This window comes from Equus przewalskii, chromosome 4 (assembly GCF_037783145.1).
Source record: "Equus przewalskii isolate Varuska chromosome 4, EquPr2, whole genome shotgun sequence".
Lineage (NCBI taxonomy): Eukaryota > Metazoa > Chordata > Mammalia > Perissodactyla > Equidae > Equus > Equus przewalskii.
Genome location: NC_091834.1, coordinates 15,377,131 through 15,394,443, shown reverse-complemented (window position 1 = coordinate 15,394,443; position 17,313 = coordinate 15,377,131). Strand labels below are relative to the sequence as shown.

General features: G+C 60.0%; 1 protein-coding gene across 6 annotated transcripts; it reads right to left on the bottom strand.

Annotated features, from left to right (window-relative positions):
* Positions 1-442: 442 nt before the first annotated feature.
* On the bottom strand, positions 443-16,894 carry ZMIZ2 (zinc finger MIZ-type containing 2). 6 transcript variants are annotated; one of them, XM_070615515.1, is made up of 19 exons: positions 16,697-16,894; positions 10,345-10,479; positions 10,062-10,176; positions 9,520-9,722; positions 9,078-9,270; positions 8,557-8,820; positions 8,206-8,382; positions 7,435-7,512; positions 7,063-7,231; positions 6,258-6,402; positions 5,971-6,181; positions 5,199-5,304; positions 4,812-4,969; positions 4,121-4,188; positions 3,677-3,745; positions 3,187-3,431; positions 2,493-2,662; positions 2,170-2,409; positions 443-1,402 (listed from the first exon to the last, which is right to left on the bottom strand). In XM_070615515.1, exons 2-19 carry the CDS (start codon positions 10,392-10,394, stop codon positions 1,295-1,297), a joined length of 2,769 nt encoding a protein of 922 aa, XP_070471616.1. In that variant the 5' UTR covers positions 10,395-10,479; positions 16,697-16,894; the 3' UTR covers positions 443-1,294. The 6 variants fall into 6 exon arrangements, with proteins under 6 accessions (XP_070471616.1, XP_070471617.1, XP_070471614.1 ...); XM_070615516.1 differs by having other exon boundaries at positions 9,894-10,176; positions 16,697-16,779; XM_070615513.1 differs by lacking the exon at positions 16,697-16,894 and adding an exon at positions 16,348-16,487.
* Positions 16,895-17,313: the final 419 nt, after the last annotated feature.

The window sequence follows — 17,313 nt, the reverse complement described above, 5'->3', positions numbered from 1 at the left end:
CACCCCCTGCTTCCGGCAGCCCCCTCAAGGAACTCCTAAGTCTCTCCCACAGGATGAACAGACCCTTGGGGCCAGTGGCCAGTGTGCAGATGGTGGAGCGGGCAGGGAAAATGCTGCAGCCTAGGACTGCCTCCCACGGGCTTCCCAGGCGGGTCCGGAGCCAGCTAGGCTTTCATCCCAGCCTCTCAGAGGGCCCCTGGCCCAGACAGCTAGCTCCCCACCCCAGGCACGCCCACACAAGGTGACATGGTGGCAGATGTGCCTCCCGGCCCTGGCGACACTTCACACAATAGCTCTCCAGCCAAAGCCAACTTGGAAAATTCCAGGGACAAGGAAATTCACAGCAGAGCGGGAGCAGCTGGCCTGGCTAGGACCAGGGAGCCCCGCCCAGGGCAGGGGGGCGGGATGGGGACTCAGGGAGCATGAAGGAGGGACTCGCTAGGCCTGTCTCAGGGAAGTCCTTTAATAGATGGGCAGACAGGGGACACGACTCGCTGGGGCCGACGGGTGCAGTGACCCGGGGTAGACATGGGAGACATGGTTTAAAAAACACGGTAGGAGTAATTCTTCACTTTCACGGACAACGGCCTTGGGGGAGCGGCCCGCCAGAGAATCTGCACACAGAGCTGGGTCTGAGCCCCAGGTGGGCTGAGGCTGCTGGCCCCACAGCCCTCCCCGAGCTGTCCTCACAGGGTGGGGGCCCTGGCTGCATGGGGGACTGGCGCCCACAGCCTTAGTGTTTCTACACTATGTACATCGTTGTGCTTTGGAGCCCCCACCCGACAGCCGCAGCCGGTGCCCCAGGTGGGAGGAGACCCCACATGGCAGGCCTGACGGCTCAGTCCCCAGGACAGAGCAGCCCAGCTCCTCACTGGCCCACAGCCCGAGGGATTGTGGAAACAGAAGTGTCCATGAGAGACAAAACACAGGGGGTGGGAGCAGGCAGGGAGGGGAGGACCAGGGGCGAGCCTCCAGGTGTGCGTGGACTGGGCTGTTCGGGGCCGGAGTGAAGCTGGGCTCCAATGGGGTGGGGCGGGGCTGGGCATCTCATCAAAAATCCTTGGCAGCAGCCACTGGGGCGGGGCAGGGCCACTGCCCGGTCCACCCTCCCACCCCGTCTGAGCACAGGACTGCCTCCAGCTTCAGGAGCCAGGGAGCTGGGCAGGCCCCGGCTCCAGATGACGGGGCGGGGAGGAACAGGGGAGGGCCACTGGTGTCAGGTGGAGCTGGGCTGGAGGGACAGGGCGTGTGACATCTGTGGGCATGTCCCCACCAGCGGGCAGGGGCACCGGGATCAGTTGTTCTCAAACAGAGAGAGCAGATCATCACTGCTGTTTGTGGGGAGGTCGGGCGGGCCCAGGTAGGACAGCAGCTCATCAGGGTTGGTCAGTTCTGGGAGCAGCTGAGGACAAAGCAAACCCGTCAGCAGCTCTGGCCTGGGACCTGCCACACCCTTGCATGGCCGCTCAGCCACACTGCAGCCAGGTCCCCAAGCCCAGCAGGGATATGGAGCGCCCCCTCCCCCACACAGGCCTGGCACCTGAGCCCTTCAAGACCACACAGGGGTTCTCCCTGCGGAAGACTGCCCCATGACCAGGAATCACTCGCGACAAGCTGTCCAAGCAGGCCATGCAACATGCAGCACCTGCCCCAAGTGGCTGAGCTGCTTGGAGATCCCCCCCATGTGAACAGGGTGAATGCAGGAGGTGGAATTCTCAGTCCCTAGGATTTTCTGCTTTGAGCTGCTCTAATTTCTTTCATGTTGAACTTCGTGTTTCATTTATTATGGTTGAGGGACAGTCACCTGTCTTTTACACACTCATTTTGGCTCACATACCACCTTTTCGCGCTAACAGGTCAGATAGGTCAAATCAGACCCTAAGGCCAGGTGTCAGCTGCAAGCCCAGTCTTCTTGGGGACTCTGCACATGCCACCATGGCGTCCAGGTCCCCAGAGTCAGGCACCTGGACACAATTACCTCATGGCTACTCCAGGTACCAGACACTTGTCAACAAAAGAGCTGACAGCTGACCAGCTCCCGCTTTGTCTGGAAGTCAGTGAGGTGTCAGTGTCCTCCCTTCTATGAAGCATATGGACTCTGGGGATGACGGACAAGCTGCCCCCAGCCCCGGCTCCCACACACTCCTCAGCATGGGGCCTGGTACTCACATCCAGGGCCGGTTCCGGGGCCTCCCCTGCACCAGACATGGGGGGCCCCATCACGCCTGTGGCAGTGGTGAAGGCCAGCTCACCGACGGGACCCGAGCTCACTGGGCCCAGGGGCTGTCGGGATGCTGGGGGAGGGTTTGGATGGTGCAGCTGGGGCCCTGGGGGACCTCCAAGGTTGGGGGCATGCAGCCCCGGTGGCCCGGGGTTGTGGGCTGGGTCCAGGTGACCTGCTGGTGCCATCTGAGGAAGGAGAGAAGAATCTGGTAAAATAGCCCAGGGACTCCCTGGGGGACTGCCCATTAGCCCCTCAGCTTGGCACTGACCTGGCCTGGGAGACAGGGGACAGACTTCTCTGGTGTCAGGAGGCTGCTGGGAATGTCGGACTGGTAGGAGATGGGAGGCGGCCCTGGGGTGAACTCAGGAAGGGTTGGGGTGCTGGGTGTGGTGGGTGGGAAGGAGTCGGGGAAGGTCCCGGGTCCCAGGAAGCCGGAACCTGAGAGAAGAGAGCCAGGTCCTGGTGAAGGCCAGGGGTGCTCACGCTGGCAGAGCAGCCAGGAGGGCAGGCTGGCTCCAGTACAGGCAGGACGTGCAGCGTTCACCCACAGAGAACATCGGAATTTATGGATGTCACTACTCGGAAAAGAGCATTTCTTCCCATCGCTGCCAGGGAAAGTGGCCTCATGACACTACTAGGAGGCCGTGAGGAGAAAGGAATGGGACCCACCACACCCAGACACACCCACATGCAGCGTCAGATGGGCCAGTCTGTGGACGTGTGCCAGCCGACAGGCCCTTGTTCCAAACCACTGCGGAGGGTGGGTGCAGCTACAGCTGGAGGCCTTGCTGCCCATCCCCACTGGCACTGCTGAGGACATGCGTACACCACCATGTCCCCAAGCAGCCCCCCAGGCATGTGGCCCGCACAGCAACACCTTCACAGGTAGCAGACTGGTCTGGAGAAGACGGATCATTTGCCCAGGGACATCCGAGTTTCCAGGCCAGGTCTGCTGTACTCACCCTGGCTGGGGTAGTCGCCGGGGGCAGGGGCCGAGGGGGGCTGCAGGGGGGCGAAGGGGGCGGCACCAGGACCCAGGGCAGCTATCATCTCCATCACGCTGGGCATGAGCACATGGGCGGGGCTCACGGTGCGGCAGCGCTTCAGCACCGGCCCGTCCGGCTCCTCTTTGACGTGCAGATCGGGCTTCACTGGCACTGGCTTCCAGCTGCACGTGGGGTCGATGGTGATCTCCTCATAGTCGGAGCTGGGTGGGGACACACAGGGGCTAGTCAGCGCCTCTCCTGGCCCTGGGACAGTTTCTAGGCAGACCTTCTATTCAAATGCGTGTGCTCACCCAGCACATTCCATGTGCCCTGAGATGCTAGGCCTGAGTCAGATATGGATTCCACCCACGGCCTGGAGTTGAGCCTGCTCCATGGTGGCTCGGCACAGGGAATCTCCCCACCTGTCCCAGGACAGACTCTGGGGTGGCAGGAAGAGGAGACTTACTTCTGAATGTAAATGAGGATGCCCAGCATGTACTGGTCCACCTCGAGGCCCTCCAACAATGCCGTCTTGCTATAGAAAACAAAGGGGACATGGCTCAGTCTGGACACAGGCTCTCATTTCTCAGCTGTCACCCTGCACAAGGCTGCCCAGTGTGAGGTGACCCTGTGGCAAGTAACTCTGTATGAGGTGACTGTACGAGGTGGCCCTGTATGAAGTGACTATACAAGGTGACCCTGTGTGAGGTGGCCCTCTGTGAACTGACTATACCAGGCAACCAGGTGACATCTCTGCGTGAGCTGCATCATCTTAGTTTATGCTGGGACCCCAACACCTGGCTTGGGTATTTTTTGACGCCATTGGAAAGAAACACCCCAAGGCAGCCTCTGGAGGAGCGCCACCAATGCCCCCAGCATACACCGTGAGGACAGCCTCTGGGACACTCACTTGCACACGGGGCACCTCCAGGTCCCCCGCTCACAGTTGAGCTGTAGGTACGACTCCAGGTCGAAGCACTGCGGAGAGGAGGAGAGACAGTTTCTCACACCAGGGCCAGGGCAATCTGGTCACATCCTATGATCCAGCTGTGCGGCTTCAGGAACGCAGGACTTACTGCCTTGCGTGTTTGAGAAGCCACGTGTACGAGGTTTTCACAGCAGCATCGTTCTAATAGACTGAGACTGGAGACAGCACACGCAGCCCTCACTGGGACTGGAATGGCATGCTGGCAAAGCAAGAATCAGGCAGCTGTGCTGATGAGGAGCTACCTCTGGGACATGGTGTTGAAAGAAAAAATACGGTACAGAGCAGTGCATGCCACTCAGGTAACCACAAAGGCGGAAGGGTGCACACAGACTCGTCCACATGCATAGTGTTTCTGCAGAGACAGAAACTGAGGCGTCGCTCCCAGGAGTGGGCAGGAAGAAGACTGCATTAAAATCAGAGCACCACGAATGCAGTAAAACGGTTGCCACACACAGAAGAAACGAAAGCCCAGTCTGAGGAGAGCAGGGGAACCAGGCCGCCCGCCCGTTGGCCAGTCTGTCCTGTCAGCTGCCGGCCAAGGTGCTCAGAGTTCAAGTCTGCTAAAGATAGTTAACAGTGGAAGTTCCAGCAAAGCTCTGTGGTGACCACCTACCTGTATGTGGCGACAGTCGTGACCTCTGGCAGGGAGCTGGATCCTGCGGAAGGTGATGGGGCACTTGAGAGACACCTTGATGGCCGTCTGCTCCACCCCATCCTCTCCGTTGGGCCCAGGGGTGCCGGGGATGGTGCCACTGCTGAAGTTCCGCTTTACTGACGTCAACAAAGGAAAGGATTTGAGTGAGAGGCTGCCAACCAGGACCTGTCACTGCTGGCTTAACAGCTCCAAGGGGCCATCTGGAGCTGACCGCTGCCCCCTGTGCAGAGTTCCCACCCCAGAGGAGAAAGCCTTGTCTGACATGGGACGTGCCACAGGGAGCAGCAGCCCCAGCAGAGGCGCAGGCTGGCCGCCGAGTGGCCAGAGAACACAAGGGCCACTCACTCTTGGTGATGCAATGCTCGGCGGGCAGGAGGCGCTTCTTGAGGAGACCCTGCAGCACTGAGCGGACGGAGGGCCGGTGCACCAGCTGCAGCACGAAGAGGTGGGACTGCAACGGGAGGACACTGGTCAGTGGGACACAGGCCAGGGAGGCAAAGGTCAGGCTGGCTGTGCTCCTTGGGGAGCCTGTCCTCCTCTCTCCCAGGGAGCCCAGGTGGCCCTGGCAGGCACGCCCTGGCCCACGGCTAAGCCTTTCTGTAGAGTTCAATGCGTATCCCGAACCAGTTGTTCAACCATCGCCTCTCTGTTAACACAGTCACTGGAGAGCCCCTGCCCGTGCCCTGGCTGCAGCATCCACCATCATCCACGCTGGGTCTGAACTAAGACCTCCTAAGCCTGCAGAACTGCATCACAGCAGCCGTCTCGGCTCCCTCACACCCAGGCTGATCAACACATCTGCCTCTTCCAGTTCAACTCTGCATGGGCCCTGGGCCTGCTGAGATCCAGTGACTCCTTAACGAGGATTCAAGGCCAGCTGGGAACTTGGGACTCCGTGAGCTTCCTCCCAGAAAGACGCGGGCTCAGCTTGGTTTCTCTTACATGATTAAGGAGACCGTCAAATCCAGTTAATGAAACCTAACTGGAAGGAGCGAGGGTGTATTTAACTGGGTCCCTTCTCTTAAAGGGCCAGGAGAACAGACTGAACAGTAACCTACTGGTGGGAATGAGCAGAACCAATGCCTTTCTCTCCAAAGATGATGCCCCGGGCACTCACGCAGCAGCAGGCCGTGACAGTGATCTGGATGGTGTTGCGGCCTGGCTGGCACACGTGCTTCAGGTACAGGGGCTTGTGGGAGGTCTTGTTGTCGCCGCGCTCGATGGTGAGTGGGGTGGCGTTGACGCTGACCTGCACCGAGGCTGGCCAGTTGGTGTTCATCTGCCGGTCCTCGTGGTGGTAGCACTTGAACTGCAGCTCCAGGTCAGGCCTGCACAGGGAGGATGGACACTGAGAGTGAGGCGGTGGAGCGAGGGGGTACACAATGGGGGCAGGCACCTGCTCACCTTAGCATCAGGGTCTTGTAGACAGAGTCACGGAGCTGGAAGGCGTGGTTGCTCACAGCCAGGTTGTGCTGCAGGCGGAAGGGCTCCAGGACCACCCCATCCCGCACGGGGAAGGTCAGCCGCAGCTCGTCACAGGGGCCACTGCCTGGGAGCAGGCCACGCCAGTGTGAGCAGGTGGTGTGCTCCAGAGCAGCTCGTGCCAAGGGCCACCAGGGCGAGGCCTGCCCTCACCCCCATCCCAGGGATAGTGTGAGGGGAGCACGGCCCCTGCTCCCCTTCCATGGGGCTGGGGTTTGGGCAGCATCTCTCCTGGGACCCTGGGCTCAGCTGTCCCCTCCAAAGGTAACAGGATCTTGGTGTCCCACCCTTCGGTCCTGCCTCTGTTTCCTGGCCCAGTGTCCCCTATGTTATGACCAGAGAACATGCCCCCAACCTAGAAAGAAGATGCTTCTGGTACTTTCAGAGGGGGTGGGAGGCCAAGGAAGTGTGAATGGGCCATCTGCCATCACCCTGGCCCTCAAACTAGGGTTTTAGGACCCCAACTTCTACTGCGATGGTCTCCCCCAAAGCAGGGCTTCTGAACCAGGAGTGGGCTTCAGGGGGCTCATAAATCCCCTGAAATTATAGACAAAATTTTGTGTGCATGGATATTTTTCTAGAGAAAAGATCCACACCTTGAACAGATTTGCAAAGAGGTACATGAACAGAAGATAAAGGCGAAGGCTCCCTGCTCCCCATGTTCCCTGCAGGACCCTCTGGAGCCCGGGACTGCCGCCCACCTGTCCCGGGAGCAGATGACACTCACCGGGGGGCGACGAGTGCAAGGAGCTCACGCTAGGCTTGAGGTCGGGCAGGAAAGGAGACTTGACATCCTGGCTGGTGGACATGTAGGGGACGCTGCTGCTGGGGGTCATGGGAGGCGTGGGGCTCCCCGGCAGTGGGGAGCTGGGGTAGCCAGGGATGGAACGGGTTGGCTGTGGGGTTGAGCAAACAATCAGGGCAGAAGGGTGCGGGGATGGAGTCTGTCTTGGAGCCCCCGCTGGGAACGGTCACAGAAAGGGGCAGGGGGGAGCCCCAGGGGTGTCTGGCTGGGCGCCCACAGTTCTTCCTGCCTGGGTGCCCTCTCTCCACATGCCCACCCAGTGAGCCTCCCACCCCTCTGCCCGGCTGCCCGTACCCCACTCAGGCCAGGCTGGCTGTAGCTGACGCTCCCCCCGTTGAAGCTGGCGCCCTGCCCGTTGAACTGCTCTGTGGGCTGCGGGAGAGAAAACCGCATGCGCCTGGGGCTCCAGCCTGCCCCGCAGCCGGGCCCCTGGACTTAACCCTATGAGAGGGCTGGGGGCAGGGAGCCCACCACACACACAGGCCTGGCCTTTATTTTCTTCCTTATATATTTTTCATGTTTCCCAAATAATCTATAGGGAGCACTTACTGATTTCATAATTTAAAAAATTACTACTACAGAAAAAGAGGTGACCCCACACATCGGAGAAGTTTATGGGGAAGCCACAGAGAGGCTGAAAGGACACAGGTACACACACCTCCTCCTCTCCCAACTCCAGCGGCACTGCCATTGCCCAGGCTCTCCCCCCACACGCCCCCAAGGGGCCTGTCCTCTCACTGGGCTTCTCTGCAGCAAGTAGAGAGAATGGGCACACTTCCATAAAGGAGATTTGAGTAGCTTGGGTACCTGCCCACTGCTCCCTACACCAAATTTCTACTGAGATACATGAATCTCACAGAGGGTCCTTTCAGAACTGGATCCCCTCCCGTGAGCTGCCCTGCACTGGTCAGGACCCCTGTGAAGCTCTTGGCCACTGAATCACCCTAAGCGCACGCAGCCCCACTCCCAAGCCAGCCTAGGCTGCTCGAGGTCCATCTGTGTCCCACAGCACCTGGCCCAGGGCCCAGAAAGGGCAGCAGCAGGCCCGAGAGGAGCCAGCCCTACCTTGTAGTGCAGTCCCGAGGGGCCAGAGGTGGACAGGGGCTGGCCCACACCCTGCTGCAGGGGCAGCCGGTGCCCGGGGAAGGAGGAAGGGGCAGGGGGCTGCCCGGGGCCAGGTGCATACTGGGTGGCGCTGGGTGTGTACTGGCTGCCTGGCAGGTACTGCTGCCCTGGATATATCTGAAAGAAGAAAGAGGCAAAATGCCCAGGGGAAGAACAGGTGTTGGGGAAGCCATTTCCCCAGAAGGGACAACAGTGCCGCCCGTCAAGCACAACCAGTTCTCTCTCACATACAGATGCCCAATCTCACCACAGCTGGGATGGCACTCAGGGTGAGGAGGCCCGGACACTCACCTCACTGGAGTAGGCTCTCTTGACCCCCTGGCGGGGCAGTGGCTGGGCCTGGGGAGGCCCAGGGTATCCATGCTGGGGCAGGCGCTGCCCTGCGTACAGGGGCGCTATGCCTGCTGCCCGCGGGGGGTTCATGCCCATGGGGCTCATGCCGGAGGGGCCCATCAGCCCTCCCACGCTGGCAGGGTTCATGCTGCTGGGGACGCTGGGACCCCGGGGACCTCCGTGCTGTAGGAACTGGCTGTTAAAAGACTGTCCGGCCCCCATCTGGGAAGAGAAGAGAGGAACCATCCGGGCCCCACCCACCAGTATGGGCGCTGGCCCTGTGCCCACCCCTTGCAGGTTGCCCTCCAGGTCTTCTTCCCTCAGCTCCTCGCTCCTTTCCCGCCCATCTCCCTCTCACTGGCCTCATCTTCAGGAGCCCAGCACATTACATGCAGGTCCCTGGCCCCGGCCGCCCAACTGGTCCCTGCTTTCTAGACCAGTGCACGCGAGCCCACACGGGAGGAGCTGCTGGACCTCACCGCTCCGTACTGGCTCAGCTCCTGGCTCTGCTTCTCCTGGAGGGCGGCCACGGTGGCCGTGGCCGTGGCTGTGGCAGTGGCAGCAGCAGCAGCCACAGCAGCAGCAGCTGCTGCTTGGGTGAAGTCGGTGGAGGGTCGCGTGGCATGTGAGGGGAGGCCCAGGCCCCCGGGCGCCCCCGGGCCACCTGCATACCTGCAAGAGACATAGATGGCTCAGCTCAGAAGCGCTTCCCTGCCTGTCACCCTGGGGACATAAAACACCTACGGGGAGCCCCATTCTTTTCCAGACACTCCCTCCTTAGCTGTGGGAACCAGCAGGTGAGGTACAGAGATGCAACATTCAACAAATCGGCATCATATGGTTCCTAGACACCTGTCAAGTTAGAAGCATCACCCCCAGATGGCTCCTAGCACACCTACTAGGTGAGGGGGTCCTGCTTACCCGGTAGTGAAGCTTGGGGCCCCGGGGTAAGCCCCACGGCCATACACCCCTGGCTGTATGTAGCCCTTGCTGGCGCCAGCCTCACCAAATGCCTGCTGTCCGAGGCACTGCGGGGAGTTCAGAGCAGAGCTGCCACCTGCCATGCCAGGCATCATGGAGCTGCCGGGAGGGCTCCCTGCAGGGCCCATGGGGTTCCCCAAAACCTACGAGGATGCAAGAATCACCAAAGCGAATCACCCAAAAAATCGCCTCATACAGTGGCTTTAAAGTGCCAGAAAGGAGAGGCCTGGCAGGTGAGGAGGTGGGGGCCAGAGGCGAGGATGGGGGGAGGAGAGGAGTGGAGTGGAGGTATGGCGGGGGGAGTGGCTGCTCACAGGTGTTGTGTGTGGACGCCAGGTGAAAATAGGAGAAAACCCCACGCCACGAGTGGAAAGAGAATTAGTCTCCAAGGATGTCGGAGTCCCAGGAAGCCCTGGCTCCATTTCTCTTGGATCTGAGGTGGGCACTGGTGGCTGTCAGGTGGGGGCCAGGTGTGGGCTCACCTGGCTCTGGGCCGCGTTGCCAACGCCCCACACAGTTGTGACCACGGACAGCGATCCTGCTGGTTGAGTGGCACTTTGTTGCCAAGGCACCGCCTCATAAGCAAATGGACCATCACTGCAAGAAGTGAGGCGAGTGGAGAGACTGAGGTCAGGAAGGCCACAGGTGCTGACACAGGTGCCCACCTGGGAAGAACTGAAGGCTGGGAGCAGAGGGGACCCATTCCACCACCCCATCGAGGACCAAGGGGCCTAAGAGGGGAGGGCAGCAGGAACCCCCACTCACCCATGTGGCACGGGGGGCAAGGCAGGTTTCATGGGGTTTGTGGGGTTCATTGGCTTCTGAACAGCCTAAAGGCCAGGTCTGCAGGTGGCAGGAAGCGGCCCTCACTGGTGCTTACGTGGGACTCAGCTGCTCTGGCTGCCGGGACAGGAAGGAAGGATGTCAGTGGAGATGCCGCTGGGAGACCCTGTCAGCTAGTGCAGGGCAGAGGGAGCCCTGAGCACCAGGTCCCACCCTTCTGCTCCGACTGATGGAGGGCAGGACAAGGCAGGGTGACAGTGGGATCCCAGGGCCCAGACAGGGGGCTCAGGGCAGTCTGGCATGAGCCCCACCCTGCACTGCCCACCCTGGCAAACCTCTGTCCTCCCCAACCCCTAAACCCAGCCCAGAAACCAGCATTAACCCTTTCTGGCCAGGCCATGCCCCTGGAATGGCTCTGGAAGCAGGCTTCCTGATTCCAAATACTTTCTACACTCCCCCCTGACACACACACACAAAGGGAACATCCATAAAAGCCAGGGAACATCCAGAACCCGATTGCCAGAACCCCCTAGAAGGCCCTGGGTGGAAGCCAAGGCCAGAGACAGGGGAGGACGGAGAGCCAGCCCAGGGGCACTGTCTGCTCAGGGGCCAGCAAGGTGAGCCACCTTCCAGCCTGGGCTGGGAGAGGGGTGTGCAGGACGCCTGCTGGACACACAGTGGGGCCAGCAGCCCATCCCTGACTGGCAGCTCCCCAAAGGGCCCCTCCTCTGGGGACCAAAAGGGGGGGCATGCACGCATTCCCATGCTCCAAGGCCAAGGGGGCTGCCTGGGACTGATGTGGGTATAGGGGCCAGGCAGGGAGACCTGACCCCCACAGGCTGCAGTGACACCCACAAAGAGTTCCCAACAGGGCAGGGATGCACACAGTGCAGCGGGCAGAGGGTTGGCGGGTGTCCACAGACAAGGCAAGGGGCCAAGAGGGACACGCAGCAGTGGCTGGTGAATGCTCGTGGCACCCGAGTGCTGATGGGGGCTTCCTCTTACTGTGTATCTCGGAAAACAAGTGACAGGGCTGGCTGCTACCAATGTCCCGACACCCACACAAGCAGGCCCTTCACCGACGGGGCCCAGGGCCCTTGCTGGCACCCCAGGGCCACCTTCCACGTCCACCTCTACCTGGTCTAACCAGAGGTACGCCCGCTACAGCTCTCAGGAGGTGCCCTGGGAGTCTCTGCTCTGGCTGCAAGGCCTCACAAACACAGACACACCCTGGGGCACGCTAACCTCTGGTGGTCCAATCCTGCTGCCCCAGCAAGGCTCACATTCCTCAGTGCTGACCAGGGACCTCACCGCCAGGGTAGCTCAAAGGAGGCAAGATCACCATCACATCTACTGCAAATACAGCCTCAGAGATGCAGGGGATGAGCCCCTCCACAAGTAAGGGCTACAGTGGGGGCTGCAACTTGGGCCCACCGACCTGCCACGAGCCTGCCTACAAAGCTTGTGGACCTTACTGGCCCTTCCCCTGACAGAGGACTGAGGTAAGGGGGCCGGGAGTCGCGGCAGACCCAGGACTGGGAGGGAAGGTGGTGCGGCAGGTGAGAAAGAGGCAGTGTGCCTGTCTACTTCCATATGGTGACACCCCTCCCAGAGGAATCAGGCCCCAGCTTTCTTTCCTTCCTCCCCCGGACCAGGTCCCACCTAGGTGGCAGAGGCTAGACAAAGCAGGGGGCCAGTGGCTCCAGAAGGCTCAGGGTCACCTGGACTCCGGGCAGAGGTGGGCCTGGAGGCAAAGAAAAGCTAGCATCCCCAGTCTCCACTGCCCGACTCTGGGAAGCTGACACTTGGGGGGACCTGCCAACAGCCAGAAACTGCTCCCCAGTTCTGCCTGGGGGGGCCCGGAGCAACATGCAGGATTTTCAGGACTTAGAATAAATACAGGTAAGCTAATCCCGACTGTGGCGTTGGCACAGGGACAGACTCACAGGTCAATGGAACAGACTAGAGAGCCTGAAACAGACCCACACAAATACGCCTAGCTGATTTCTGACAAAGGTGCAAAAACTATGTGTTGGAGGAAGAACGGCATTTTCAAGAAATGGTGCTGGAGCAGCTGGACATCCACAAGCAAGGAAAAAAAAAAAGGATCTAAACTTCACATCTCATACAAAAATCAACCTGAAATGGGCCAGAGATTTAAATATACAACACAAAACTATAAAACTTGTAGGAAAATACATAGGAGAAAATCTTCAGGATCTGGGGCTATGGAAAGAGTTCTTAGATATGGCACCAAAAGCACGATCCATAAAAGGAAGAATGGAAAACTTTTGCTCTGAGAAGGACCCTGCTAAGAGGATGAAAAGAAAAGCTACAGGCAGGAATACGTGTGATATGTGCGAGCCACATATCTGACAAAGGACTAGTATCTGGAATATATAAAGAATTCTCAGAACTCAAAAGTGAAAAAAAAAATCCAATTAGAACATAAGCAAAAGGCACAAAGAGACATTTCACCAAAGAAGACGTACAGATGGCAAATAAGCCCATGAAAAGATGTTCAACCTCACTGGCCATCAGGAAAACGCAAATTAAAACCACACCAAGACATCACTGTACACCTACTAGAACGGCTAAAATAAAAAATAGTGACACCACCAAACGCTGGCGAGGAGAAACTGGATCTCTCACACTCTGCTGGTGGGAATGTAAAATGGTGCAGCTACTCTGGAAAATAGTTTGGCAGCTTCTCGTTAAACTAAGTATGCAGCTACCAGGCGACCCAGCAACCGCACTCCTCAACATTTATCTCAGAGAAATGTAAACTTATGTTCACAGAAAAATCTGTATGCGAATGTTTATAGCAGCTTTGCTCCTAAGAGCCAAAGAGTGGAAACCCAGATGTCCTCCAGCGGTGACGAGTTAACCAATGTGGTGCGTCCACAGTCTGGAGGCATAAAAAGGGAGAGCTCCTGATACAGGCGCCAACCTGCAGGAAGCTCCAGAGAAATCACGCTGCGTGGAAAATGCCAGTCCCCGAAGGTTACAGACCGTATGACTCCTTTACACAACATTCTTGAGATGATGAAATTACCGAAATGGAGAGCAGACTAGTGGTTGCCAGGGGTTAAACGTGGGGAGGAGGGAAGCGGGTGTGAACATAAGAAATCGGAGATGGAAATATCTGTATCTCGACTGAACTGATGTACCGTCTGGTGTGATCCTCTACCACAGTTTTGCAAGATGTTACCATGGGGGAAACCAGGTAAAGGACACAAGGGCTCTCTGTGTTACATGTTATTTCTTACAACTGCATATGAATCCATAATTCTCTCTCTCAAAAAAAAAACTTAGTTAAAAAAACCTCCCCCAGCAGCCTTCTCTCCCCAGAGATGCCCATGGCAATCCTTTCCCACCCCAAAGCTGGTTGGGTTGGCCGAGCCCACTCTGCCGTCCCAGAAGGAAAGGGCAGGGGAGATCAGGAGGGAGAGGAGTTCCAGGGCAGACGGCGTCCGTTCAGAACTGCCGCCTCTCCAGGACCAGTGCCTCTCCAGGGCCAGCACACCAGAATCACCTGGAAGACTGGGGACAAGACTGCTCAGCCCCACCCCCGAGTCAGGATGATGAGGTGGGGCCTAAGACTTGCATTTCTAACAAGTTTGTAGGTGATGCTGCTGCCCAGTGCACAGTTTGAAAGCCTCGGGGAGCTGGGGAGGAGTTGGCAGACAGGGCAAGGGCCTCTGTGGAGGCTGCTGGTCTGGGGCCCGAGGCAGCCTCCTACATCACATGGGTCTGGGGAATTCCACCCCTGCGATTTCTTTGCTGTGGACGAGACCACAGACATTTCCAGTTCCCCACGAGCTTACTGCGAGGGCGGTGACTTCCTGACTTCCTGCTCAGCTCCTGAACTAAGTCTGACCTCCTCCCTGAGAAGATCCTGCACTCTCCAGGCGGAGTATGACCCTCTGCTCCTGACAAAGGGAGGGGCAAGCTGTGAATGCAGACCCTCCACCCTCCTCCTGGCCCCGGAGGCAGAGTTGGGAAGGAACAGAGGAATGTGCAAGGCCAGTGCGGCCTTTGGTGCTTTCCTTCCCCGGGGGTTCTCCCTGTACACCAACTCCAGCTGGAAGCCAGGAACCCTCAGCATAACTGCCCTGGGATGAGGTTAGTCTAGAAGCCACAGGCGTTCTAGGGGTCAGGTCACATGTGCCTCCAGAAAAAGAGCTACAGACAACTCTCTGCCCAGACCCCTCTTCCCTGGGACTCCGAGCAGCTGCACCCCAATCTCCTGCGTGCCAGCCAAAGGCAGATGTTAATGTGGGTCACCCTTCTTCTACCTCAACTCTGTCCCCTCTGCGTGGTCATGCAGGAGCAGCACATCCCATAACATGCCACCCAACCTCAGGAGGAGAGCCCTGCTCCACAATCACAGAGCAGCAGGGAGCCCAGGGTTCCAGGGAGAGGCCCCAACCAGACGGACACTGGAGTCAAACGGGCTCAGAGAAGAGAGAAACGACAGCTTGAGTAGGGCAGGAGGACACAAAGGTCGGGGCTCACATGCTCAGGTAACTGGAAGTCCTAGGCCACTACCCACAGGCCACAACACCAAACTGGCTTAAGTGCTAGAGCTCACCCAAAACACCCAGGAACGAGCGTTTATGAATGACCCCGGTATGGGACATTTCAAAGAACCACTCAAGGATTTCGCTACCCTGGGCCTCAGTTTACCATGTGTAAAATGGCTACATGGTGGCCACCCTAGGACCGAGGAAAGGGGAGGAGACATAATCACCTTACATCATCCGCCCTCGCTCCTGTCCTGGATGCAGGTGCTAGTGGACACTCCACGGGGAGGCCTGGCTGCCCCTGGAGAGCAATCTGATGATCAGGAGTCCTCCCCAGGCATATCCTGCCTATCCTTCAGGAGTTGCTCTGAATCTGTCATTCATTATCTCACCTTCCTCTTCCCAGATTTCTATTTCCAGCTTGTAACCACCCTCTGGGCATGACAAGTCCCCAAGGCTAGTACCCCCTGGGTGAGGTTAACATTCGCTCACTTAAACTGTTACCTCTCAAGCTTCTTCAAGGAAGGCCCTCTGGTCTAGCATGCCAGGATTTGGTGGGTGAGTCTGTGCCCACCCTATCCGTATCCATCACTGTCTTATACATCGAGTCACATGTTCTGTGTGTGTCCCTGTGAAATCTTCTGGGATAACAGAAATGACTTAAAGACATCACCATGGGTGTTCTGCAACTACAGGGAAGACAGCATGGGGAAGAGGGGCAGGGCGGGGGAATGGGATAGGGGAGCAGGTCGGGAGTGGGGGCAGCAGGATGGGGGAGCGGGCTGGGGGAAGTAGGAAAGGGTGGAGCTGGAGGGGGGAGGGGAAGAGAGTAGGATTGGGGGAGCAGGTCAGAGGGGAGCAAGAAGGGAGAGCAGGATGCGAGGAGCTGGATGGGGGAGGTCAGAGCGGGGGCTGATGTGGGGAGCAGGTAGGGGGAACAGGATAGAGAGACTAGGGCAGACACCCTCCTGCCTGAGAATCAGTATGTCCCGTTTGGAAACGGATAGCCCCACCGAAACCACGGCGGGGCTGAGGGGTAAGCGTCGCCGGCCCCGGAGCGGACCTCTGCGGTACCCACATCACCGTACCGGCAGGCGCGCACGGCCCGGAAGGTGAGCCCGCCGGCCACAGCACGGAGTGGAGGCGGCGGGACCAGGTCGGGCAAGGGCCCGGGTCAGCCTCGCGCCCAGAAGGACGCCGAGGCCGCGCACACCCCTCGGGCCCGTGGCCGGCTTCCGGCCAGCCCAACAAAGGCGCAGGTGAGGGGTCGCCCGGCGCGCACCGGGCCGGTCAGCCCAGGACCACGACGCACGCGCGGCAGGTGGGCGGCAGGGCCGGCTCCAGCCCACCCGGGCCCCGCCGAGGAGCCGCAGCGCCGGGCCCGGGGGCGCGCACCTGCCCGCCGCCCGCACCTGCCGCACCTGCCGCCCCCGCCGCCCGCGCCCCCCGGCCCGCTCACCTCCGTCCGGCCCGGCCCGGCCCTCGCCGCCGTGGCCCCCGGCCCGCGCCGCTCCATGCGCTCAGCCCACCCTCCGCGTAGCGCGCCGCCCCGGGGCCGCCGCCGCCGCCCGCGCCATCGCGCCGCCGCCCGCTCCGAGGGCACAATGGAGCCGCGCGCCGCTCATGCATATGCATGACGCCGTGCGCCGGCCCCGCCCCCAGGCCAGAGCAGTGGAGCCCCGAGCCAGCGCTCGGGCGGGGGCGGCCACAGGCCTTCGCGGAGCACGGCGGCCGGCCGGGCCAGGCCCAGGCCGGCGGGTAGGGAGGGCGGGCGGACAGGTCACGGGCGTCCCCCGGTCGCTCCACACCTTTCCGAACGCGGCGTCCGCGGAGCCACCTGCGCTTCCTGCTCGCTCTCCGCCGGCAGAGGGCGGGGTCACGGTGCAGGGGCGGGGGCCGGCGAGAGGGCGGGGCCTGCCGGGGCGGAGGAGGCGGGGCCGGGCAGAGGGCGAGGCCCTGGCGAAGGGGGTGGGGCCAGGGCATGGGAGGCGGGGCCGGGGCGGGGTGCGGGGTGGGGGGAGCTACTGGAGGGGCGAGGCCGGGGCGGAGCGGGGGCTGCTGGAGGGGCGGGGCCGGGGAGGGTAGGCGGAGATGACAAGATGTCTGGGGGTCTCTTCTGGGAGGAGTCTTGTAGGGAAGAGCACGCTGAACCAAACAAGTCCCTTCCCTGGCTGCTCTTCCCTCCTTCCAGAGCAGCCCGTGGAACGGTCTTAAAGTCGCTCCGGAGTTCTAGCCGGATGAAGTAGCCTCTCTCGTTTTTTTTTTTTTTTGAGGAATATTGGCTCTGAGCTAACATCCGTGCCCATCTTCCTCTATTTTATATGTGGGACGCCTGTCACAGCATGGCTTGATGAGTGATGTGTAGGTCCGCCTGGGATTCACCCTGCGAAGCCTAGCCCGCTGAAGGGGAGCATGTGAACTTAAC

What these genes read in the sequence shown, in the direction of transcription:
- ZMIZ2 (XM_070615515.1), bottom strand. Translation starts at nt 10,394, where the DNA reads ATGAACCCCACAAACCCCATGAAACCTGCCTTGCCCCCCGTGCCACAT. An exon ending in CTTGCACTCGTCGCCCCCCG is followed by an intron (nt 6,403 to 7,062) that starts GTGAGTGTCATC and finishes GCCTGCTCCCAG; the next exon opens with GCAGTGGCCCCTGTGACGAG. An exon ending in CCCCGGAACCGGCCCTGGAT is followed by an intron (nt 1,403 to 2,169) that starts GTGAGTACCAGG and finishes CTTTGTCCTCAG; the next exon opens with CTGCTCCCAGAACTGACCAA.